General features: G+C 41.6%; 6 protein-coding genes across 8 annotated transcripts; 1 reads left to right on the forward strand and 5 right to left on the reverse strand.

Moving 5' to 3' along the window:
- Positions 1-3: 3 nt before the first annotated feature.
- Positions 4-7,366, reverse strand: LOC108106692 (glycine-rich cell wall structural protein). The gene is made up of 15 exons (XM_017213925.2): positions 5,814-7,366; positions 2,570-3,335; positions 2,472-2,510; positions 2,356-2,388; positions 2,136-2,303; positions 1,966-2,079; positions 1,853-1,885; positions 1,731-1,796; positions 1,540-1,572; positions 1,301-1,486; positions 1,192-1,248; positions 1,097-1,129; positions 974-1,039; positions 803-847; positions 4-421 (listed from the first exon to the last, which is right to left on the reverse strand). The coding sequence occupies exons 1-15, from the start codon at positions 5,826-5,828 to the stop codon at positions 195-197; spliced, it is 1,881 nt and encodes a 626-aa protein (XP_017069414.1). The 5' UTR covers positions 5,829-7,366; the 3' UTR covers positions 4-194.
- A 97-nt stretch (positions 7,367-7,463) lies between these two features.
- Positions 7,464-9,106, reverse strand: LOC108106695 (troponin C). The gene is made up of 4 exons (XM_017213927.1): positions 8,975-9,106; positions 8,509-8,683; positions 8,200-8,451; positions 7,464-7,568 (listed from the first exon to the last, which is right to left on the reverse strand). Exons 1-4 carry the CDS (start codon positions 8,984-8,986, stop codon positions 7,540-7,542), a joined length of 468 nt encoding a protein of 155 aa, XP_017069416.1. The 5' UTR covers positions 8,987-9,106; the 3' UTR covers positions 7,464-7,539.
- Positions 9,107-16,567: 7,461 nt separating this feature from the next.
- Positions 16,568-17,118, reverse strand: LOC108106433 (cuticular protein 47Eg). The gene is made up of 2 exons (XM_017213467.1): positions 17,010-17,118; positions 16,568-16,941 (listed from the first exon to the last, which is right to left on the reverse strand). Exons 1-2 carry the CDS (start codon positions 17,019-17,021, stop codon positions 16,597-16,599), a joined length of 357 nt encoding a protein of 118 aa, XP_017068956.1. The 5' UTR covers positions 17,022-17,118; the 3' UTR covers positions 16,568-16,596.
- Positions 17,119-17,505: 387 nt separating this feature from the next.
- Positions 17,506-18,298, reverse strand: LOC108106432 (trafficking protein particle complex subunit 2-like protein). Of its 3 annotated transcripts, none has more exons than XM_017213464.1 (5): positions 18,175-18,298; positions 17,948-18,117; positions 17,810-17,888; positions 17,668-17,762; positions 17,506-17,597 (listed from the first exon to the last, which is right to left on the reverse strand). In XM_017213464.1, the coding sequence occupies exons 1-5, from the start codon at positions 18,205-18,207 to the stop codon at positions 17,552-17,554; spliced, it is 423 nt and encodes a 140-aa protein (XP_017068953.1). In that variant the 5' UTR covers positions 18,208-18,298; the 3' UTR covers positions 17,506-17,551. The 3 variants fall into 3 exon arrangements, with proteins under 3 accessions (XP_017068953.1, XP_017068955.1, XP_017068954.1); XM_017213466.1 differs by having other exon boundaries at positions 17,668-17,716; positions 17,801-17,888; positions 18,175-18,297; XM_017213465.1 differs by having other exon boundaries at positions 17,668-17,747; positions 17,801-17,888; positions 18,175-18,297.
- Positions 18,299-18,339: 41 nt separating this feature from the next.
- On the forward strand, positions 18,340-19,362 carry LOC108106429 (protein Vhl). Its single transcript, XM_017213457.2, has one exon. The coding sequence runs from the start codon at positions 18,489-18,491 to the stop codon at positions 19,026-19,028; it is 540 nt and encodes a 179-aa protein (XP_017068946.1). The 5' UTR covers positions 18,340-18,488; the 3' UTR covers positions 19,029-19,362.
- On the reverse strand, positions 19,088-22,560 carry LOC108106421 (WD repeat-containing protein 48 homolog). Its single transcript, XM_017213450.1, has 9 exons — positions 22,255-22,560; positions 21,954-22,173; positions 20,898-21,892; positions 20,735-20,839; positions 20,534-20,673; positions 20,271-20,466; positions 20,010-20,204; positions 19,848-19,953; positions 19,088-19,726 (listed from the first exon to the last, which is right to left on the reverse strand). The coding sequence occupies exons 1-9, from the start codon at positions 22,294-22,296 to the stop codon at positions 19,683-19,685; spliced, it is 2,043 nt and encodes a 680-aa protein (XP_017068939.1). The 5' UTR covers positions 22,297-22,560; the 3' UTR covers positions 19,088-19,682.
- Positions 22,561-23,131: the final 571 nt, after the last annotated feature.

Below are 23,131 nucleotides of genomic sequence, written 5' to 3' on the forward strand. Positions count from 1 at the left end.
TTGTTTCAAGTTTTCAAGATTCATTTATTTCGATAGTTGCACACACACATTGTCACAAAAGAGAACGAGGGGGGTGGAAGCTTAGATAAATAAATTAATAATTTTAGTGAAAGAACATTGAGGGCAGCCTGCATTAGAATGACATTTCTTCGATTTGAGAGATTTGATTGGCATTTTGGGATTGCATTTTTGCATTAATAGCTATAGCCTGTCTGAGGATTGAACTCTCCATTACCGCGTCCACCACCCGGCACTCCCGGTGGAGGTGGGATATATTGCGATCCTGCGCCGGGCGATCCTGATCCTGGCCTGCCTGGCGAGCCTGGTGCACCGCCACCAGCTGGGGGTGGAACATACTGGTTGCCACCGGGCAGTCCTGGAGAACCCGGTGCACCTGGACGTCCTGGAGCTCCACCACCTCCTGAAAATAATAATAAAATTATTAAAATACTTTTTTACTTTACTAAAAACTTTTGAAATAATTTATGAATGACTTCAAAAGGACCGCTTTCAAGTCAAAATGTATTATTTATTTAAGATCATTTGTAGATCGTGGGTAAGGCAGCTGACAAAGCTTTTTTCTCAAAAAAATTGTTAATCCAGCTTGAAATCCGTGGGAATCGCGCTTGTCTCATGAACTCTATGCTTACACTTTGGGATTGCATGCTTTTTTCAAATTTTCTCATGAAGATCGCATTCGTTTGATGTTAATGTTACTAATTATACTTTAAGAGCCGCATTAAAATGTGCAACTAAACAACTCTAGTGGTCGGTTTATGATTAAAATGTAAATCTTTATTACCTGGGCCACCTGCACCGCCGCCATAACCGGGTCCGCCTGGAGATCCTGAAAACATGAAATATGAAGGTTAAAAAATGATATAAAATATCTCACTTTAAATAACTGTATAAATTTATAGTATCAGATAATAAATTATAAAAAAAAATTGAAAAATTTAGAAAAACTACTTACCTGGACCTCCGGGTGCTCCGCCAGCACCTCCGCGACCGCCTGCACCTCCAAATCCACCAGCACCTCCTAAGATTTGAATGATTTCGTTTAATTTAAAGTTTACAATATGAAAAGTAAACTTACCTTGACCACCAAATCCTCCTCCGCCTGGAGATCCTGCAACCACAAATAAATTGTTTTTAAAATTGTTTTTTAAGGAAACCAAAATATTTACTCACCTGGAGCTCCTGGAGCACCTCCACGACCTGCGCCTCCACCGAATCCGCCTCCACCTCCTGTAAAAAATGTTTTATATTCCAAGTAAAGAAAAATATCAAAATCTCGAACCTTGACCTCCAAAGCCTCCCCCTCCTGGCGCTCCACTACCACCGCGACCGCCGCCGCCTCCGTAACCGCCACCAGCACCACCAGCTCCTCCTGCACCACCAAATCCGCCTCCGCCTGGCGCACCGGGACCTCCTGGAGAACCGCCTCGACCAGCTCCGCCGCCTCCTCCATAACCGCCACCACCTCCTACGAAAAATATGTTCTTAGCCTGAAGTATTTATTAAGTTGAGATCTCTTACCTTGACCTCCAAATCCGCCTCCACCTGGCGCACCTGTGAATACAAAATTTGTTATTTTTGCAATTATTTTGATTAGATATTTCTCTTTACAGAAAAATAATTACAATTTTCTGATGATTAAGTGATGAATAATTTACAATTTAGCAGTTAACCAATAATTTAATTCAGAAAGGATGAAATTAATCACTTACCTGGGCGTCCGGGTCCGCCTGGAGCTCCACCACGACCTCCGACGCCTCCGTAACCAGCACCACCTCCTTAAAAAAATGTACATTTTAAATTCTAAATCGTTAAATACAGGGAGATCACTAACCTTGACCTCCGAAGCCTCCTCCGCCTGGAGATCCTGCATAGTATTGTTGGTAAAGTTTTATAATTAATTATTATCTGTTCCTTTGTTTAAATTGGAGTCCATTTATGACTTACCGGGGGCTCCAGGTGCACCACCGCCTCCGCGGCCACCGCCGCCACCACCTCCATAACCACCGCCTGCTCCGCCAGCTCCACCAGCACCACCAAATCCTCCTGCTCCTGGTGATCCTAAAAATATGTGAAATTTTATTTCCAATATCATAGAAATCAAATTATTTACTTACCGGGAGCTCCTGGACCTCCTCCGCGATCGCCGCCGCCGCCATATCCGCCGCCGGCTCCTCCAGCTCCACCCGCTCCACCATATCCTCCTCCGCCTGGCGCACCAGGACCTCCAGGAGAACCTCCTCTACCAGCTCCGCCACCTGCTCCTCCATAGCCGCCACCACCTCCTAAAGAAATAAGTTCTTAATCTGCAGTATGAATATAGTTTGTACCTATTACCTTGACCTCCAAATCCACCTCCTCCAGGGGCACCTTCAAATAACAAAATTTGTTTTATTTTAAATTTTTTCTTCTTTTTAATCGAGAAATCGGAAAACCAAAAATGGTTAACTCACCTGGTCCACCAGGTCCTCCGCCGCGACCACCGCCGCCTCCTAAAACAGAAATATTTTTAAAACCATATCTAATTTAGGAAATGTTCATACTTCCTTACCTGCCCCATATCCGCCGCCACCACCTGCTCCGCCACCTCCACCGGAACCTCCGCCAGCACCACCTCCAAATCCAGATCCGCCACCATATCCTGAGCCACCGCCTCCGCCGCCACCTGCACCTGCTCCTGGACCTCCACTATAACCACCGCCGGGCAGCACAGAAATACCCTGAGCCGCCAGAGACTTGGCTATCGCTTCCGGAATGGGTGGTGGAGTAGGCAGGGCATTGCCCGAGGGCACAAAACCATTCTCATCTGCCGTGTACATGATCTCAACAAGTTCACCCTCCGGATTTGTGTAGGAGTAGGATCCCATCACGGATGGAATTTCATTCTGGGATCCTTTGTTCTTGACTGTGCCCTCCTCCTGTGCTTTGATGCCATTTCCGGTCTCGTAACTGAAGCGATAGTTGCCATCGCCATCGTTCTCGTTGACAAATGAAAGGATGGGAATTGGTGGGCCTGATGCTGGAGGAGCACCACCCGGTGAACTGGGACGTGGAGCAGGTGGACCGCCACCACCACCACCGCCAGGTGCGATGGGTCTTCCGTTTGCGAAGCCACCCAATCCGTTGTTTCCACCCCCAAAACCACCACCACCGCCGCCGCCGCCACCAGGTCCTCCACCGCCGCCGAAGCCACCTCCTGGTCCCTGGAGCCCTGCCCCTGGACTGCCACCCGCACTGGCAGCACTTGCAGGTGGTGGCAGGTATTTGTTATCCAGCTTGGCTGCTTGGGCAAGCGCCAACGTCGTGATCACCAGAGCCTGGAAAAAGGGGGGATTGTCTGGGTGAGCTCTCAAAATATATGCAAGCCACATGGAAAGTTCATGCGAATCCAGCATTTGCCATCGAGATGCACGCCTCGAATTTGACCTGGAGCATCACTTTGGTAGGTTAACTTATATGATTGCAAAATAAATTCAAATAAAAAATAACAGGGGGTGGCTAATTTGGTTTTTATATCTGTGGGTAATCAATTTAAGCCTCGTTCATAAATCTTAGAAGATCATTAAATGTGTTAACACATTGTTATGTTAAAATTAATAAATTAAATTTTTAATAGCCTCCATAAAAATGGGTATTCAAATATAATTTAAATGAGTTAAGAAACTCCAGATGCTGAGTATATAACACGAGTATTGTCTTGGATTTTAATTGATTTTTTAGAACCTATTAACATTCTTTTCTTAATAATAATTAAATTTTGTCAATTGACCATTTTTATGGAAGATGTCTTAATAGTTTTTATGTATGGGAGATCTTTTATTATCATTACTTAATTTATAATTTAGTAATTGTTTGTACTAGACGTGATGTTGGAGTTTCTATAATAACTAATGGGTTTTATGATAAATTTGTATATTTTGATATTTAAATGCAAAAATGTGAATAAGCAAAACTTTTCATGAATGTTTAAGCTATATTAAACTTTTAGGTCTTAGTAATTGTTTATAATAAACATAAATTTAACGACCTAAAGTTTATGATTTAAAAAACTATTATTTTGCAACTAAATCGTAACTTGTTTTAAAATGTTAACTGAAAGGCAGAACCTTGATCTAAGCAATGACTAACTTTCACTCTACTATTCTACACCTCTTACAGATCTGTAACCAAGTAAGTAACCTGACCCCGCTTTGAGACCTCAATCGGGGTCAAGAGTGTGGCCAAATGTCGGCCATTTCATCAATGAAACATTCGCCCATTGACAGAGCGTCGCAATCCGATCCGCTCACGTTTTCCATTGTTACATCCGATCGTCGCCCATTAAGGCTGCAAATGCAACGTGGACTATCGAGCTCATCATCGGCTGGAGTTGTCGCAGCCTGAGGCGAACTCTGATATTTATGGACTTCTTGTTAGACAGAAGACGTCTCAAGATGCAGCAACAGCAGCGTGTGAACGAAGAATTGCCAGCTGGGAAGGTTAAGTAAACGGATCGACTGAAGCTCCTCCAGCGACCAGCGAGTGTCAAGTTGAAGTTTAAACCGTTTACGGATTCCATTTGGCCAATAAACATAACAGCTCCATCGATTGGTGCGATGATGAGCTCACTTGTCGCTGCTGCCGTGGAATATAATAATGTAATATTGTGGAAATTCTGACATTTGCCACATTGACTCATCTGGCGCGGCTGTGGCACATGCAACCGTATAACCAACGCCTGCCCCTTGGGCCGGAATAGTATCTTGAAGACACTGTGAGAGAGAAGAGTCTGTTTGGAGTTCGTGACCACCTAGCAGACATCTTCGACAGGGTTTCGCAACCAGCAAATATAATTGCGGTAATTGCAAATGGGCTGCCAATTGGGTCGCCACTGCTTCCATTTTGATGATCTGCTTTGGGGGCGGGTCGGCCACGACCGATCCATCTTGGGCAACTTTGCGTGCCATCCGCCATCTCCGATTGCAAATGGCCTGCTAATTTATGCGTTTTACGCGGGGGATCACTTGATCTTTCCAAGACAATCGGATATGCTTAGTGCTATGGGGAAATCCTTTGCCAATTTAACACTCGAAGAGCGGGCATTCCTTAAGTCTATTGTCTACAGCTGGTTCTTTTTTTAATTGCAAGCCAAGAGAGATGACAAGTCGAGATTGGGATTTACGCTGCTTAATTACTTTTTTTTTAACGTTTTCTTTTGCTAAGAATAAGAAAAGTGACTTGTGAAAGACAAGTACCAAGTTAATTTGAATTTATGTATCAACTATCATATAAGAATCCCTTTTAAATAAAAACTCTAACTAGATCAATCTTTATAAGTATTCCATAATATCTCCAGGGTTACTATGTTGTTATGAATATTGGTTTGCTCTCTCGTTTTTTTGTATTTAAAAGAACGATTTTCTTTATATTTTTACTTGGTTCCAGAAAGCCTTTACTCTTCTTTTACTTCGTTCCTTTTGTGAAAAATTTTAGTTCTCTACTTAAACATAATATTATTTTTAACACCTTAAAAAGCTAAATAACCAAACCAATAACCAAAATCCTGTACTAAATAAATTTTAACAAGGAAATACAGGCAAAATGGAGAAAACAAATCTTCTCCGAGTATATAGTAGAATCTCAGGACATATGTATGTACATAAAATCCATTTCCAAATTGAAATTTAAACATAATTTAAATAAAGGATTTATTTAATCAATTTTAGTACAGACATCTCTAATTTCTCCTAGTCAAGTTTACCAAACGTACTTAGATCTAAGCCAGACACTTTTCTTTTATCTCTCACTGAACTTACCCACTTAAGAGCCATTTCTTCAAACTTTCTTTTGTATAATCCCAGTCAAAGGCAGTAAAGAATCCTTGACTCTTAGACAAATCCTTGTCACCCAAGCCCTTTCAACGCAATTTATCCACTAAATTAAGGTAATCCACGTGAGTCCTTTTGTTGCACGAATACTGCAGTGCCACCGCGTGTTGTGGCTCCTCGAATGTCACGGTACTTGTGTGCCGATCGCAGCCCAGGTTCTCCAGCTTTTATACTTGGTTTGGCGCCAAATGCAATCAAATGGAATGGAATGAACCAAAACGCTAAAGCTGTTGCTGTAGCTGCATCTGAATCTGAGTCTCAGCCTGAAGCCGGAGCTAGCCGCTTGGTGCTGAGCGAGTGCTGAGATTTTGATACTTTATGGCATTTATTGCAATCGTGTGCAGCTGTGGTGGTGCTGGATGTGGATGTAGCTGTGTTCCCCCAGCTGAGGCAAAGCAACAAAAACAAAAAAAAAAAAAAACAATTGCACGAAAAAGGGAGGTGGAGGTGGTGCATAGGTTCGACTATTGTCTCAACGGCGGCATCTCGTTTACTCAATGTACCTTGTCTTGTTAAACAAACGCTCTCAGCCACATCTCTCCTCGGTTAGTGGGTAAAAATTAGCAAGCTGAACTACTGGTGGTGCTCGTAAATTGGAATCCAATCGAAACTCTCAACGCTCGAGCGCATCATCATCATTCAGCTTCATCTCCATTGAATTGCACGTTTGGGAAACCATTTTAATGCGCTTGGTGTCAAGAATCGCATATTGAGAAGTCTGCCCAGGCGGATGTCAATAAATCTGACTAACAGTTTGACTCTTTGGCTCTTTCACAGGGCGTCCAGTCTTTGACCTTTCACCTAATGATTGGGAAAAACAGCAAAACTGGATTCAAAGCGGTAATAAATACCACTAATATCGACACCCTCCGGCCGAAAGACTTCAAATTGCGCAAAACAAGTTGCTCCACTTGGTGGCAACATCCAAAAATCCATCTGCCCCAGCCCCAGCTTCAGCCCCGTCTCCTTTTGTTAACTTTTTCAGAAAGGGCAGTTGCTTCTTTTCGATGTTTTTTGGGAAAACTCACTGCATGTCTCGGCGGCCAAGTTTAGCGTAAATGCTTGACATCTTTTGGCAACAAGGAGAATGCTCATTGACATTTGCCAGCCAACTGTTTGGAAAGGCAAAAATCTTGCAGGTTGTCAGTGGGTTTTTATTCTGCTTGGGATGGTCACAGCTGTGCGGACCAGAACGCCAGCCATGTGGCAAAAGGAATTTACACTGTGCGTGCCAACAGCCGTCGTTTCAAGAAACAAAAACAATAGAAAACATGACAGTTAAGATCTATATACAACTGGCCACGCTGCGTATGCGCAACATGCATCACTCATACGTCTTGTGGCCTTGCCAAATTAACACACAAATGAGCAGAGGGCTACGCCCCCTAGCGGAGCTCATTGCACAAACATCGAAAAATAATAATCCGAAAGCCAGAGGGTGGCAATTAAGATGACTCAACTCGGATGCAGATGCACTGCAGCCATAGAATGTTTGCCGCGCTTTGGGTTTTTCTACTCTAGCAGTTCCTGAACACGCGAATTATTTATAGCGTAATTATGATTACTCAATCGTAGAAATCAAATACAAAACGTTTATTCAAGCCTCGGTTGTTGTGTGGGTAGACATTAATATGATAAGATGGGTCCAAAATGCTTACTCGCCAGTCATCATCTCCATGAATTCTGTAAATGGATAAAAATAAGTAGAACAATTAATTGAATGATAAACCTGTATACAATTTTAATATCAGTCATAAGAACTACTATTATCAGCTATATTTAATAAATAGCCCTACTATAAGGCCAAAGGTCAAAGCTCTAACACCTGTCAAACTATGAAAATATTTGTCTATACCTTTGGTTAGAAAATGAATAAAAAAAATACGTTTAAAGAAACAAAAACCCGTTCTGTATATGCAATTACCGATCTAATCAATACAACTAAAAATTTCGTAAACATCAAAAAATCTCCACAAAAATGTCTTTACTTCTTACCTAAACACTTTTTCAATGATCAGCAATATTTTTAAATGGAACAATTAAAAGTGTATTTCGTTTTCTAAACCACTGGCAGATAAGACCCCTTAAAATCTAGAGCAAAATGATCTTCTCTTTTCTGTGTAAAGATCTAAAGATCTATAAATAAAACCACCACAAGGGCGGCTCCTCTCGTTAGGTGTATATGGGGAACCCGGAGAGAGGGCAGCACCCAACAAATTGATATAATTTGTGTGGAAAATACCTTGGCAACTGGCCAGAGAATTTAAGATTTTTATCGCCCGACTGACGGCGGCTAATTGGTCCGCGCACTTACCATCAAAATCAACGGTGCCAGAGCCGTCGGAATCGATTTCCTCAATCATGATGTCAAGTTCCTGTTCGGTCAGCTGGTCGTCCAACTCCTTAAGGATCTCCTTCAGGCAGGAGGTGGGAATGTAGCCATTGCCCTGCTTATCGTACAGGCGGAAGGCTTCGCGCAGCTCCTTCTGCATGGCTTCGTCATCCTCCTCCACGATGAACTTGGCAGCCAACTGGACGAACTCCTCGAACTCCAAGCGACCAGATTCTGTAAAACGATCAGGAATAAGCTGGGAAACTAGTAAAAAGATCTTCTAGTACTTACTGTCCTCATCAACCTCATCGATCAGCTCGTCAAGGATCTGCCTGTCGAAGGGCTGACCCATAAGACGCAGGATATCGGCCACCATTTCAGTGGGGATACTGCCGGTCTTCTGGTGATCGAAGCTGTTGAATGCCTTCTGCAGAACGGCAATCTGCTCGGGGGTCAGGTCATCGTCCTAAAGAGATATTTTGGAATAGTTTTTAATGATAAATTCTATGTGATGTTTTTCAATTTTAGAAGTGACTTTAATATTTTTTTAAGGTATTTTATATTATCACTTAAACAGATTTGATAAACGAAAAACAAGAAAAATCCTATAAAAGTAATATTACTTGGAATTATATAGTTATTTTTGGTATTGATATTATTTTAAAAGTTAATTTTTTTGGTTTTTTTAAAGCAATGATGATTATCTCCAAGTAAGATTGGTTATCCTTAAGGTTTTCTTTAATCCAGCTCCACTCACAAGAATATCCATGTTAAATCCTGTGCTAGTTGTTCACCAGATCGATCACCGCTAACGACTGAATCAGTTCCCCACTTCTTCGTACAGCTCTCGAGATCCCCAAGAACAGAGCACACCCACACACATCGCACAGGCATTCCAAAAGTAACAAGCTAATTTATGGTTTTCAGCAGCATTTCGAAAATAAAACCAGGGAAAATAAACAAAAGAACTCAACGCACACACAAATCCGTGGAAAATCTTAAAATGTGTTTCTAATTTTTTCGTGGAGTGAAGAAAAAAAAGAAAGGAAAATACGAAAAGCACTGTAAAACCATCGAGCAATGCCGATTTTACTGTGCCTGGCCACCAGAAAGCAACACCAACAATGCCACCAATGGCACCACCACCAAGAGCAAACGATCCACATCCACCCACCCAATACGATATTGTAGTGGTTTGCTAAGCTTAACAATGACTATTTTTAAGCATCACTGCGGAAAAAGTCCCTATAATAATATTACTACCAATGGAATGATTTTATCTCAGACTGATGATAAACCAGTTCCAAATGCGCTGTCACCATCTGTTAAAATTATACACGCTTAATGACGATAAAAATGTCTTAAATTACCTGATTTAAATAAACATCTCTTTTTTAGACTTTTCAGACGGATACTGGTCTTTGTTTTTTTTTTTGCCAATTAAATAACTACAAATCCATGCCAGAAACTAAAAACCAACCCTGTTCTACGGCTTTAACTTTTCGGTTTCGCTTTTTATTTGAATATTTTAAACTTTGACTCAGTCGAATGCCAGATGAAACTGAAAGTGACCCAAGTTCAATGGTCAGATTTCCTTCAGTGTACGCCTAAGTGGTGATCATTTAAATATGTATCAGATATCCCCCTCATAATTGGAGCAAATCTGATCACATTTTCTAATGCACAGCAGTGACACGCTTTATGAATCAATCGCCGAGGTGGCGGTCCCCATAAAATCATTTTATAACTCGACCAAATTAACGAGCAATTAAAAAATCGACATTAATTAAGAGGATGGAATCATTCCACACAAACACAGGAAAATATTAAACGAACAACGTGTTAAAACATTTTTATAAACGATTCGAATATTGTCTTTTGCGATTCTGCTTCCTAAACGCCTACTATATACACATATATATTCACATTTAAATCAGCCACAATATTAATTTTCGCTTTGTTTAATGCCAGCCATGATATGCAAATTGATTTATACATTTTAATAATATTGCTATTTGTGTGGCACACATTTTTGTGGAACATTGTATTCGTCTTCGTTTGTGAGTATGGAATATTGGGAAAATTGAGGAAACCAAATGTTGTTTACGAATTATGACAGCGCCAGCCATAGCAGCCGCCAAAAAGTTGACGTCACTATGACATATTGACCATTTGTTTATGTTCTTATTAATTTATTAGCAAGTAATATATGAGAGGCATATCTCAAAATGCCAGGTATTAGTAATGGCCAACAGCTGACTTGGACAAAAGAATCCTTGGCGCCGCAAAAAATCTGTGAATTTTCGAAACCTGCCACCATTAGCGGAGAAATGTTATCTTAATATTAAATATCTTTCTACAGTTGGAAGACAGTTTAGGAACTTAATTTAAACATTTTATGAATAATAGCTTGGTAACCAAATTGAGTGTTATGGGAAAAACTTCTCAGTGAGTAATAATAGCGAACAAATTGTGAATTTGACACTTTGAGATTTCATTTATAAAGAATAAGGATTTTCCATATTTCTCTATATGGGCATTTTTAGATTTTTTACCGTGTTGCAAATTAAATTTAAAACATATAAAGTTCTTTTACATGTGAATTGACTTTTTACACGTTAGCAATAATTTTTCCGCCAGTGTTTTTCCGATACAATCCAGTGACAGCATGTTGGCATCTCGACGTCACCCTCTCAGCATCTCAATCCATCATCGTTGAAATTTGTTTTTGTTGAAATATGATTTGTCGGGCAACAATCGATATACAAACTTTGGTCACTCTTAAGCTACCCTTTTATTGCTTTATGCGATATTTTCTTATGTATTCCTTCTTCTTGTATCTGCTTTTGAAGACGTCACCACATATTGTCGCGCAGCCTTATTAAACATATAAACTTATAAGTTACTCATGTTAAACATACAGCTTCTTATCCGAGTTCCACAATAAATAAAATATCATATAACCAACAGGTTATGGGCCCAGGGCTCGTGTGGATAAAAAACTGTGACATTAATTTAAATTACTGTGTGTGATTGCGAAAAAAATTAATGAACATGAGTGGACACGGGTTATGTTCCATCGAAAAGTTGGATGAGGAAAATTACGCGGTATGGTCGGTACAGATGAAAAGCATTCTGGTGCAAAGTGATCTGTGGCCAATTGTGTGCGGGAGAACTGTGAAAAATGAAGGGGATAGCCAAGAACAAAACGCATTGTTTGATACACGGGACGAAAAGGCATTAGCAAGCATATTGCTGGGTGTAAAGTCGTCGCAAATTAACTTCATAAAGAATTGCACGTCGTCAAAAGAGGCATGGGAGAAATTAATGAGTGTGTACCAGCCGCGCGGACCAGCTAGAAAAATAGCATTGTTTAAAAGATTGCTGCGAATGAGCTTGCTAGAAAGTACAAGTGTGCAAAGCTATATAAGTGAATTCTCGGACATAGTGGAAAAGTTAAACGAAATAGGAATGAACATAAGTGAAGACATGCTTACAATTTTGTTGCTAACCGGCTTAGGCAAATCATTTGAAAATTTCGTTGTGGCAATCGAGACGCGAGAAATGTTGCCGTCCTTATCTGACTTGAAAATAAAAATTATTGAAGAAGGACAGAGACAACAAGTGAAAAGTGAAGTTGCGGACAGCAGTGTGCAGCAAGCATTTATGTCGCGCGCGAAGAATGTATACCAAAAGGGTAATACAAAAAAGAAAAAGAAGTGCTATAGGTGCGGACGCGAAGGTCATTTTATAGCTCAGTGCAAAGAAGAATTAAAAAATGACAAAGACACAAGCACTGAGAAGAAGAGAGCCCTTGCTATTCTGGCGAATGTGAAGAAAACTGACAATTTGAGCAAATCAATGTGGTGTCTGGACAGTGGCGCGACTGTACACATGTGTTGTGATAAGTCGTGGTTCGTAGAAATGAGAGAGCACAAAGAAAAATATTTTTTGCTGGCGCCAATTTTGTGTTGGCCGATGGCATTGGCACTGTGTGTGTTAGTGTAAAAAGTTTCACAATAGAACTGAAAATGTGTTGTATGCAAAAAGAGTTACAGACAAACTTTATATCGGTGGCTAAAGCAGTTGAAAATGGATATAAAGTCATTTTTGATAACCACAAAGCAGTGATTAGGGATAAACAAAATGTGGACATATTGAAAGCGTGCAGATATGGTGACTTGTTTATGATTGACATAAAAATGAAGCAGTGTATGTATTCTAATACAAACAGCAGTGCAATGTGGAAATGGCATTATCGTTTTGGCCATATAAATTTGTCAGTTTAACTAAAATGGCGAGTGGTGGAATGGTGAATGGTTTAAAAACAGTTAATACAAAAATTGACTCAAACAGCAATGCGTGTGAGACTTGCGCCAAAAGTAAAATTAGTGTGAAACCATTTCCAAAGAAATCTGAAAGTCGTTCAGAAGAAGTGTTGAATTTGATTCATTCGGACATATGTGGACCAATGAACAAACCGTCTGTCGGGGGTGCGCGTTATTTTGCAACGTTCATTGACGATCACTCGCGTTATACAGCTGTTTATTTTTTAAAATCTCGTGATGAAATACTAAGCGCATTCAAAGACTATGTTGTGTTTGCAGAAAAACAACGCGGAAAGAAAGTAAAAGCAATTCGAAGCGATAACGGGCGCGAGTACGTGAGCCACGCATTTGGACAATTTCTTACTGAAAACGGTATAGTAAGACAGCTGACAGTACCCTATACTCCACAGCAAAATGGAGTTGCCGAAAGAGCAAATCGCACTCTGGTAGAAATGGCCAGGAGTATGTTGATTCATTCAAGCGCAGATGAGAGCCTGTGGGCTGAGGCAGTACAGACTGCAGCATATCTGCGCAATAGGTCAGAAACAAAAGCGTTGTGCAACATGACACCATATGAGGCGTGGGTTGGCAAGAAACCGTATGTGTCGCACCTCAAGGTTTTTGGCTCAAAGGCAATCGTATTGAATAAAGCCCATAAAAAGAAGTTTAGCCAAAAAGGTAATGAATACGTTATGATTGGCTATTCAGCAACGGCAAAAGCATATCGTTTGTTTTGTCCTAAATCAAGGAAAGTTATTGAAAGCAGAGATGTTATTTTCATGGAAAATAATGTAGGTGGATCTCCAAGCGATAAAATGGAAATGGCATTGTTTGATGATTTTGTAGCAGATAATCAGCAGGCACAAGACAACAATGATGAGCAGCTTCAGGCAGAGGATGATTTGGACGTCGGAGAGGATGACTTGGACACAGGAGATGATCAGAACAGTGATGAATACGAGAGTGCTATCAGCGATGAGGCAGAGCAGCCTGCTGTATCTGAAACCCGTGGACCAGGGCGTCCAAGACTCGTTAAAACTGGCAAGCCGGGGCGACCACGTAAGCAATACAACTGTCTGAATATGCTGAAGGCAGAGGATATACACATTCCAGCAAATTTGGGTGAGGTTAATCAGTCAGGAATGAAGCAGGAATGGTCAGCATCGATTCAGAAGGAGATGGATGCGCTAGAGGCCAATAACACGTGGGATCTAGTGGATCTGCCACAAGATAAAAGGGCTATAGGCTGCAAGTGGGTATTTGGCGTAAAGGTTGACAAGGAAGGCTATGTAGAGCGCTTTAAGTCAAGACTAGTTGCCAAAGGATGTGCTCAGCGCTATGGTGTTGACTTCTGGGAAACATTCTCACCTGTGGTCAGATACCCGTCCGTTAGAATGATCATGGCATTGGCGGTTGAGAAGAAGCTGCATTTGCATCAGATGGACGTATCTACTGCTTACTTGAACAGCGAGCTATCGGAGGACGTGTACATGCGGCAACCAGATGGGTTCGTAAGCGAAGAGTTTCCCGAGAAGGTCCTAAAGCTAAAGAAGTCTCTGTACGGGCTTAAACAAAGCGGCAGAGAATGGAATACTAAGCTCGACGCAGTATTGAAAAAACTTGGTTTTACACCGTGTGTCAGCGAGCCGTGCGTATATGTACGCAATGGACAAGGTAGTATAAATATAATAGCAGTTTATGTTGACGATCTTTTACTTGCCAGCTCAAATAAAGATGAACTTTTGGGCATCAAAGCATCAATCGCTAATAAGTTTGATGTTGTGGATGGCGGCCAGCTCAATCACTTTTTGGGCATCGAAGTTGAGCGCGATGGCGAAACTGGCAGCATAGCTATCGGCCATAAGCAGTATGTCGAGCAGATGCTTCATGCCTGGGGCATGTCAACATGCAAACCTGTAGCTACACCACTGGAGGCGGGTCATCAAGTCAAATGTGATGACGCCAAATGCAAGGCCATTGACGAGAAAGGCTATCAATCGTTAATAGGCACCCTGATGTATTTGGCTATAACAACTAGGCCAGACATACTACACTCGGTAGTGAAACTGGCGCAGCGCAACGCCAATCCTCACAAGGAGCATGAAGTTTCGGCAAAGCGCGTGCTGAGATATCTTAAAGGCACGGCTAACATGAAGCTTCACTATCAGGCTACTGGAAAGGAGATACATGGATACGTGGACGCTGACTGGGCTAACGATACTACAGATCGCAAATCGTATAGCGGGTACGTCTTCATTGCTGCTGGCGGGGCAATTTCGTGGGAATCCAAAAGCAAAGTTCGGTGGCACTTAGCAGCACCGAAGCCGAGTACATTGCCTTATCCACGGCAGCTAGAGAGGCGATATATCTGAAGAAACTATTGTATGAAATGGGTTTCTTAGAAACCAAGTCCGTTTTGTTGTATTGCGATAATCAAAGCGCACAATGTTTAGCTAAGAATCCGATTTTGCATAAACGTAGTAAACATATTGATATTAAGTTTCATCATGTACGAGAGTTATATACTAAAAATGAAATAGATGTTAAGTATATAAGTACTAATGATATGGTCTCAGATGTGTTAACTAAAAACTTGCAAAAGAACAAACATGTAAAATGTATTAATGAAATGAATTGTTATTAATATGTATAAAGTATATGATTGTTGAGAAGGAGTGTTGAAATATGATTTGTCGGGCAACAATCGATATACAAACTTTGGTCACTCTTAAGCTACCCTTTTTATTGCTTTATGCGATATTTTCTTATGTATTCCTTCTTCTTGTATCTGCTTTTGAAGACGTCACCACATATTGTCGCGCAGCCTTATTAAACATATAAACTTATAAGTTACTCATGTTAAACATACAGCTTCTTATCCGAGTTCCACAATAAATAAAATATCATATAACCAACAGTTTTCATCGCTTGCAGTCTGTCGGGGTTTTCACGTTGCGCTTCCAGACCGATTAGCCTCAACGACCCAGAATCCAAATCAGAATCTGAATGCGATTCAGAATCAACGGATTTGGCGGCAAATTGTTAAACGGAGCGCAAGCTTTTCAATGTTATTTTGACATTTGTGCGAGGCGACGAGGTCTAGCCTTGATCGTCGCGGCGGATCGACCACTTTAGTTACGTTGGTTACAGCTACTTTTGCCCCTGATTGCACCACGTAATTTACGATGGCATTCACTTTGCCTTTTGCCCGTCGTCATAATTGCAGCGACATAATCTTCTGCATCGCACAACTTAAATGGTCGCATCACTTTCAAAGACCGAAAGCGTAACATTTGCATCGGAAATTATGACAACAAAGAGCCTGATTATCCCATTGCGATCACGTGACGAGATAGGGCTTTGCTAAATGTCTCCACACAGAAAAAAAAAATTGTAATATAATATTTTCAAGAAGCAATGGATAATTTTTAGTTATCAAGATCAAGGTTGGAAGAACCATAAATAAAATATGCAAAGATTTTAAATTTATGTTTCATTAAGCTCGATCTTCATTAGAGGCCGTATTAACCGTAACCCGTATTAAATATCGTAAGCCGTATTTAATTATGAATATTAATTAATATTAATATTTATATTCTAAGTTAAAATATACTATTATAGAATTAAATGCAAAAAAAAATATTTATTTTCTTCTTTGGTATATTTATCTATGCCATTGCTTTCGAGAGTTAAGAAACCAAGTATTTTTATTTTAAATAACATCTTGGTGAAAAATACTTTAGTTTTAAGAAAAAAGGTAAAATATAAACTGCGATCCTTGTGTTAAATGGGTGGAATTCACCTATCTTGAAGTATGCGAACACATGAAATTTCCCGATTTTAAAACGAAATCGAAATCGATAATTAATTGATAATATTTAAATACTAATATTATTCGTCTGTCTGGCTGACCTTTACTAAAAGGCAAATTTGTTTCCCTCCGTTAATGAGGTACCTTTGAATATTTTAATGTATAAGTAAGGCTTTGATCCTATTGAAGTAGAATAAATACTCTTGGAAAATAATTTTCAACACGTTTATTTATATTTATTCATGCATCCTTGGAAGGGTGGGCCTTGATCCACTCAATAGCGCGCTTGATGGCCTCTGGGATTGGGGGTGGAGTAGGCAGAGGAGGGTTGGCGGAGAGCACCTGGTAGCCGTTGGCATCGGCGATATAGTTGTATTCCACTTGCTGACCCTCGGGAGAGGTCCACCCATGCTTGCCCTTTACCACCCACTCTTCACCATTGAGGTTACCATACTGCTCGACATCTGCGGAGTTACTAAGCTTCGAAGCATATTTAAAGCTGTCAACGTTCACTTCCTGTTTGTTAGTGATGACTTCGGCATCTTCGTTGGCAACAGCGACGGCCAATAGGCAGGCGAAAGCAATCTACGAGGAATCCAAAAAATCAATCAATTAGAATTCCTTAAGGACCTCTTTGTGATAAAGCCACTTACGAGGAACTTCATGTTGTTTGTTGAAAGACTTGAGAAGGCTTACTGATATCGAATTGGAAGTTTAGCCGGCTTTTTATATGATACTGATGCTTCATTTGACTCTACCGGTGGCGCCCAAGTTCATATCAAGTGACGCGTAGGATTTAATTTCATTAATTATGCATAAGATAAGACAAAATACATGTTTATTTGTGCCTCGCTATTGCCGTTCAGATGAAGATCACGGTAGACCCCATAACAAAGCCCATAACAGACGGAAGACGAGTTCGACGCGAAGACATTAACTAAGTATGTGTCAACTAGCAGACACATTGTAAAGATATAATTAATTCTCGAATTATTTTCATCAAATATGTCGAATTAGCATAATTTTCGGCTGTGGTCAAACAGCCAGCGACCGGTTTAGGTATCTCTAGTGCGTATCTATATTTGAATCTAGCTTCGGGCGCGCACTTGGCCAGGCCACCTTGACATCTCTCCTGAATAAACACAGGTCTGTGATAAACAATTCGCTTTATTGTTCGTTCAGTTTTAATCTACAGCTAGGCATTGCCGCTCATCAGTTTCTGGACAGCGCGATCAAATTTCCTGCACATGATTATGGTGGTTGTTGAATAAATAAGTTCTTAAATAATTATTTGTATAAGTGCCTCCTTACTTGGAAGTCAGGGATTCGCCGGGAATGTAGAAGGGATCGCAGATGGCATCTGTATAGAGCAAGTGGAGATTTCGAAAGATCTGGAAGATATTGATCTGGAGTTACTTATGTAGGTTTTTGATTAGATACATACCGCTCGCACCTCGTTTTCTCGTAGAGCAACATTGCTGGAATCTATGACCACTATGAATTTTACCCTAGTGTTTGTTACAAAGCCGTAGCTAAAATGAAATCAACCTTTAAACTTAATATTACATGAGGTAGGGATAGATCCGCGCACATTTTGTGGTTCTCTGTGGAGTAGAGCAGTCCTAGATAAAGTTCTTTGGACTCCGGAGCTCCCTTGCCAATTAAGCATTTTTCTTCAACGACGTCCAAAGCGGCGTGTACGTGATATTGCAAATCCAGTTCCTGCTCCATATCAGCAGTTGTTAAATACAATGGCGCATTCTTTAAGAGTTTGTCATGTTATAAATCATATGCAGAATGGAATGGAATTTAACTTACATCCTTGCCGATTACTGCTATGCAAAATGCCATATTTTTGTTATTTCTGGGTGTTTCTTTTTTGTTTACTCCTTAGCTAGAGATGGAAGGAGATCAGCTGTACGGTCTGTTATCGATAGACCGGACATCGAAAGTGTGGCCGAAGGGAATGTCTGGCAGCTATAAAAATGTTACCATAACTGATAAGGAGTGAATTTTGTCTATACTTGTTGTTAGCTTCTTGTATTTTGATTCAATTCCTTGAACCTGTGCGAGTAAAAGCAACGAAAATTGATTTGGCAGCAATCGCAGATCGGCTTAGCACCCTCCTGGAGATGGCGCTCCAAATAGCGCAGAACAACCGCGATGGCCAGCAGCTGGTGGGTGGTGCTGGTCAGAGGAAGGTAGAGGTGTATGTGCTGTTCGCAAACACAACATATCGCACTCTGGATTTGTACTGGGTGTGCGAGAGGGACCGGGAAAACATGTACGTCACCCTCAAGCCCTTTGAAGAGATCAGGGTGAACACGTTCACTACACACAGCTGGTTGTTCCGGGACTACTACACGGGCGAACGAATGCACGTACGTTCACAGCGAATATTTCAGCCAATCCGGGTGCGCGTGCCAAAGAACCAACAGAGTCCGGATCAGCTGGTCGACGTGCGTAGCGAGATTTTGATACACTTTCCTATGAGATCGCTGCGCGAGAACTGCCTCTGGCTGGTGGCTCGCTGGCTAATACGGACAAGCAACGCGCCAAGAAGGATCATCCACGGCTATCATATACCCTCAACGCTGAAGCAGCAGCTCCTTAGCCTGTTGACCTGCATCGAGTCCTATTCCCGAGTTGCCGGCACAAGGCGTCGTCGTTAGAATAGCACTTTTAGTTCTTAGAGAATGGGGGAAACTATCGTAGGGATTGAGAGCCAGGCTTGATTTCCAAATAATTTAATAACTTTAATTGATTTTCATCCTGGTTTTCGTTATTCACTTATTACTTATGTACAAATTGGCTTGCATATAGCGTTTTACAGGTTGGACTACGGCCTTTGCATTGATTTTTTGTATTTTTAACAGATTACTTATACTTATGTTCTATGTATATAATTATGTATAAACCTAATGTGAAACAAGTGTGAATATTACATACATATATGAGCAGTCCTCTAGGTCTGGATGCTTCAGATGCAAATACATTTTAATGGTATGTCTGTAGTTATTCCCTTGCAATGCTTATCTACGTGTGTGTCGCAAGCTTAATTGTTATAAGTCTGAATCTGAAGTACATATATAATCCTAACGAGTTGTAAACAAACAGAAGCACTCGGGTGCACTTTTAAATGTGTAAAGTAAATGTTCGTACAGATTCTCCTTGAATGTTTTTGTCCACGGGACGAGACGAGACAAAGGTTAACCAAAATACATTGCATAAATACATACAAATTGTTAATCGATCTGCTTAATCTCGATCTCATTCGTCAATGCATCGTTACTGTTTCGGTTAGGCGGGAGATCACATGCCAACGTTCAATACTTGCGAGCCACGCGTTCCAGGCTATCCCCAATCGAACCTATGGGGCGGATATATATGAACAACTCTCGGTTAGGCAATCTCAGTTGCAGAAATCAAGTATGCGTTGTGTTTGTGTAGGGTGTTCTTGTGTTGATCTATGCGTGGGCTCTCTTATTTACCATCGTAGTTGAAATTCTGCTTGGTTTTGTACTGAAACGTAAGATCGGTAGACTGTTTCCATATAAAGTGACGTACTGTACGCAGGTCCATGTTGGGGTCCACAACCTTAAAAGACGTCTACATAAGTAAAGGCTTCTAGGGAGATATTTTTATCATCTTACCACATCATTGCACCACAGTTCAATTCGCTCCTCTGCTGGCAATTGCGATCCCTCCGAATTCGCATCACTCTGGCTATTCTGCAGGGAATTGTTAGCGTTGGCACCACTTGGAGTAGTCTCCGCATTTAGTACCTTCTCCAGCACATGCTCGCAGACCTTGCGACACTGGATAAATTCATTAGCCACCAGACGATCCTAAATAATTGTATATTAAAAAGGTTAAAGATATAAAAAAAAAGTTATTTTGTCGTAGATGCATACCTTCTTCGTTCGCTCTGGCTTGGTCATTAGAGGATGAGGCTGTAGGAAGAACGGTATTTTGAGGAACTTGGGAATGTTCTTCTCGATCACCACTTCGGTCACCCACTGTGGCGCCGTCTCGTGGAGCAATGTGCTCTCGCTATCGCCGGCTGCATCGCGAACTAAAAGTCGGCAAACAGTACGCCCCCCCACTTCGCTGTTTAGTTTAGTGAGAAATTTATGTAATTAGTAATGGTTCAGATATGAATATATCAGTGTCATACCTAAAGATGACTGGCGTGTGTTTGGGCACTTGGAAGTAGCCGTTGCCGTGCATGTCGGGTTCCATTTCGTTTGGTGGTAGGCTATGCGGTGGTGTCCAGTACTCGAGCAAGGCCTCTAACAGTAGTTTTCCATAATTGATCTAAAGGCAGAGCATTTCTTTTAAGGAAATTCAGTAAAAAATTATTCTGTTAGGTAGTAACCTTAATCTCTGTTGTGGGATCGACACATTCCGGCAGTCCAGCTTCAATAGATACCCACGCTGAGAAACAATCCACTTCCTCCTGACCCAGCACAATCGTTGGCATCTGCAGAGGATTACATTTTAAGTTAACGATCTTAAGCAATAACTGCCCTGTAACTTACTCCGGTTTTGAGATCAACAGTGAACCAGTTTGGAATGTAAACCTGCTTGTTGCGCTTTTTTACCTCCGCCTCGTAGTCAACAGCCCCTAATTGCTCTTTTTTGACAACTCTCAGTACGTCGTAAACCACGACCTGATCCTGTGAATCCTTGGTTATTATATAACGCTTGTCGTTCAGTACCGTACACTCCTTAATGGCTGCCCCTCCTTTAATGCAGGCCACCTCAGTTCCGCCCTGTGTCCACTGAGCATCCATGCCGCCCGAAGAGTTCATCGTGCACCTGTCGTACATAGGCAGCTTCCAGCATCGAATATCCGAGTTCCATGTGGTGGCCCACACCCCAGTCTTGTCGATGTTATAGCCCAGACTAAGGACCGGCGCCTGTTCCTCGCAAACCAGGGTCTTGTTGCTGGGATTCCGCATCTCGGTCACAATTATGTTGCGATCACGGCTGCCTGAGATGATGTATTGGAAGTTCTCGCTCATCAGCAGCGACCAAACACCCTCCTTATGAACATGGATGGTTTGAACACAGCGCTGCTGACCCAGGTTCCACACCTTGATAGTACCGTCGGAACTGCCGGAAACCACTTGGTTGCCATCGGGTGATACCACCAGGCAACGCACATTCTCCGTGTGGCCACGGAGTTTCATGCTGCGCATACAGGTTCGGGGATCCCAGATACGCAGTATATTTTCCGTGGATCCGCTCACAATAACGGTGCCCGAGGGATTCATGGCCAAGCTGTAGATGGAGTCCTTGGACCCTGTCAGACTAGAAGTGGTCACCGTGTTATTGCTGGCTGTGAGTGCAGTTAGTGTGTTCACGTCCCACAGGAAGATGGCTTTGTCCAGTCCGGCGCTAGCCACCTGCTCCCGATCCTTGGCGTAGGCCAGGGCTTGTACATAGTCGCGATGTGTGCGCAGGGTGGACATGCAGAAGCCCTTCTGGGCGTTCCATACCTTTACCGTGGTATCACAGCTGGCGCTTATTACTAAATATCCGAAAGATTTGATAAAAGTTGAATGTATAACCTGATCTTTGAAGCAACTCACAGTTCCGCCCGTTGCAACAGAGCACTATGTCATTGACCCAGTCGTTGTGGTGCTCCATCGACTGTATGTACTTTTCACTGGATTCTGTACGTGTGTTCCATACCCGGATAATGGCGTCACGCCCGGCGGAGTACAATTTTCCGTTATTGGCGTCCAGCTGCAGTGCATTGACGCCATTCCGGTGCTGTTTCTCCTCGGCATCCCGTATCACAAAGGAAACCTGTCGTCCGGTGGTTTAATTGAATTAGTTTGGGTTTCAGCCTTCGTTTCTCTACTGCCCGTTTCCAATTGGCGCACTCACCTGCATTTTCTTACGTGCCTGACAAGTTTTGTGCGTCAACATGTCGACCACGGATATGATGCACTGTGGTGTTCGGCGATATCTCTAACCTGGAGTGCTTCAAGAGCTGGTGTTGGCTATTCTTTGCTCGCGGGACTCGCACATTTATCGAGGTTTCCTTTGCGGCAGATGATATTTACTTTTTGCGAATCGAAATTTAGGAATTTCCAGCCAACTACAAAATTTTCGCACCTATTTCGCTCTCTGTCTCTCCCCATTCGGTCCTCCCACTTCTCTGTCCCTCTTCCACTCACTATCCTCCGCCGGCTGGTGTTGCCACCTGATATTCCACACTGTGCCGGCTGTTCAACAGAGTTGACATTTTCTGTTCAAAACTTCGACTAATTCCGGAACCAAAAAGTAATTTTTTTTTTATATGTGAAATATTTTTTTTTTAGAATATTGCCTCTGGTCATTTCAAAGCAAGATTACAATAACAATGCATACCAAATATTCAGAACAGTTTTTTACCTTCTAATTATTTTGCCACTCTACCATTTCATAAAAATCAACGAAGTAATTTCGTACCTTTCACTACGTCGGTGCTTTAAAAAATCGTTGGCTCGAATACAAAGCTTAAGACTTTTCAAAAAATGCGCGTTTGCAACGGTATGAGGATTCAATTACGATTTTAAAACTAAAAACAGGTTCCAACTGACACCATCAGCCTTTCTGAAAAATTGTATACAAATATTTAAAATATACTACAAACTTTGTTTGACACACCAAAAGAATTTAAAGCTCTACAATACCCAATATATCCTAAGTAATTGATATCCCTCAAGTGACCGCGAAGACCCGGTATTATTTTTAGCTCTACCGCGTCCTGGCAACCCTG

This window comes from Drosophila eugracilis, unplaced genomic scaffold (assembly GCF_018153835.1).
Source record: "Drosophila eugracilis isolate 14026-0451.02 unplaced genomic scaffold, ASM1815383v1 contig_90, whole genome shotgun sequence".
Taxonomy (NCBI): domain Eukaryota; kingdom Metazoa; phylum Arthropoda; class Insecta; order Diptera; family Drosophilidae; genus Drosophila; species Drosophila eugracilis.

Coding starts and splice junctions, on each gene's coding strand:
- LOC108106692 (XM_017213925.2), bottom strand. Junction 2,080..2,135: donor AGGAGGTCCAGGAGCTCCCG/GTAAGTAAATAA, acceptor ACATATTTTTAG/GATCACCAGGAGCAGGAGGA. Junction 1,249..1,300: donor GGGAGGCTTTGGAGGTCAAG/GTTCGAGATTTT, acceptor CATTTTTTACAG/GAGGTGGAGGCGGATTCGGT.
- LOC108106695 (XM_017213927.1), bottom strand. Junction 8,452..8,508: donor CGATGAGGTTGATGAGGACA/GTAAGTACTAGA, acceptor ATCGTTTTACAG/AATCTGGTCGCTTGGAGTTC. Junction 7,569..8,199: donor TGGCACCGTTGATTTTGATG/GTAAGTGCGCGG, acceptor ATCCATTTACAG/AATTCATGGAGATGATGACT.
- LOC108106432 (XM_017213464.1), bottom strand. CDS start 18,207: ATGGCATTTTGCATAGCAGTAATCGGCAAGGAT. Junction 17,763..17,809: donor TTGCTCTACGAGAAAACGAG/GTGCGAGCGGTA, acceptor AAGTAACTCCAG/ATCAATATCTTCCAGATCTT. Junction 17,598..17,667: donor GGCGAATCCCTGACTTCCAA/GTAAGGAGGCAC, acceptor AATCATGTGCAG/GAAATTTGATCGCGCTGTCC.
- LOC108106429 (XM_017213457.2), top strand. CDS start 18,489: ATGGCGCTCCAAATAGCGCAGAACAACCGCGATGGCCAGCAGCTGGTG.
- LOC108106421 (XM_017213450.1), bottom strand. CDS start 22,296: ATGTTGACGCACAAAACTTGTCAGGCACGTAAGAAAATGCAG. Junction 19,954..20,009: donor AACTGTGGTGCAATGATGTG/GTAAGATGATAA, acceptor ACGTCTTTTAAG/GTTGTGGACCCCAACATGGA. Junction 19,727..19,847: donor GCAGAATTTCAACTACGATG/GTAAATAAGAGA, acceptor TCCGCCCCATAG/GTTCGATTGGGGATAGCCTG.